General features: G+C 30.9%; 1 protein-coding gene across 1 annotated transcript in view; it reads right to left on the bottom strand.

Moving 5' to 3' along the window:
* Nucleotides 1–27: 27 nt before the first annotated feature.
* The window catches only part of LOC106883964 (beta-1,4-N-acetylgalactosaminyltransferase bre-4), a 1,180,207-nt gene continuing 1,178,879 nt past the window's right edge, over nt 28–1,355 (bottom strand). Inside the window, exon 6 of the mRNA XM_052967161.1 lies at nt 28–267. Coding sequence (XP_052823121.1) covers nt 126–267 — 142 coding nt within the window. The 3' untranslated portion in view covers nt 28–125. The remainder of the gene's footprint in view (nt 268–1,355) is intronic.

The raw sequence follows: 1,355 nt of genomic DNA, 5'->3' as shown, positions 1-1,355 counted from the left end.
ATTTATATATATATATAAACACACATATATGTGTTTGTGTGTGTGTGTGTGTGTGTGTGTGAAATAAACCAATTAGCCTAAAATTTCTTCAGTTTCAAAAACACTTTTTTTTCCAAGTGCGAAGATTATGTCATCTTTGGAGCTGGTCCTATATCAACCATAAAATGTGTGAATAAAGCATCCTCATGAGAAAAGATAAGTTTGTATTTAACATTATTTAGTCCATCAAACTTAGCTCTTTTACGCCCAGTCCTCAAAAGTTTGCTCCTGCAAGAAAAAAAAAAGAAGGAAAGATGAAAAAGTGTTGAAATACATAAAAGACGTAAAAAAAAAAAATAATAGAAGACAATGAAGATATGTTTTTACTCCCAAAAAAGAAATAAGGGTGATGGTGACGATGGCGATGACAATGGGGAGGAGAATGATAACACTCTTAAAAAAGCATTATAAAATGAGCAGACTCACTGACAAATAAACCAATAACATACATATGAACTAAGTTTGCTTACCAACTAAGTCTTATTATGTATTTGTTTCAGTCCTTGGACTTGTAGCCATGCTGGGCCATGCCAGGCCATGCTAAGCTATGTCAAGCCATACTGGGCCATTCTGGGCCATGCTGGACCATGTCAGGCCATGCTGGGCTATGCCAGGCCATGCTGGGCTATCTTCCCTTAAAATTTCGCGGCAATTTCTTCCAAACACCAGATTATTTTACAAAATTTTTCTTTATTTTCAAAAGTGATAAAAACAAAAGTACTGTACTTCAGCAGAAATATGGGAATGAAAGGGTTAATAAGGTATGATTTGAGAGAGATTTGGTTGCTGTATCCAGTGACCGTGTATGAATTTTCTTATTGATTGTGACTGATACATTACGCTGCAGTTGACAAATATATGATTTTGATTTAAATATGAATGCTTTAGTATGCATGCTGATTGTCTGGTTGGTTGTGTATATCTTGTCATAGCACAACGTATGTAAAAACGGTAAAATTTCAGAAAGAGATCATAAACAAATAAATAAATATAATGTATATATAAAATGAAAGAGAGAATCATCACAATTTTATAATCAACAAAGTTAATTAATTTAGACATCATCATTTCTACTATTGGAACTTATATATATATATATATATATATATATATATATATTGAATACAGTGAAACAGATTTAAAATGAATTATTAACATTCAAAAGACAGGAACATTAAGTTACCTAATTTATTTTACATATCAAATGACTGATGACTGAGTCTTAATTCATATACATATGCACAGTCATATATATATATATATATATATATATATATATATACATACACACGCACACACACACACATATATATATA

Source organism: Octopus bimaculoides, chromosome 4, assembly GCF_001194135.2.
Source record: "Octopus bimaculoides isolate UCB-OBI-ISO-001 chromosome 4, ASM119413v2, whole genome shotgun sequence".
In the NCBI taxonomy this organism is placed as follows: domain Eukaryota; kingdom Metazoa; phylum Mollusca; class Cephalopoda; order Octopoda; family Octopodidae; genus Octopus; species Octopus bimaculoides.
The sequence above is the reverse complement of the archived record's forward strand: the minus strand, read 5'-3'. Positions and strand labels throughout refer to the sequence as shown.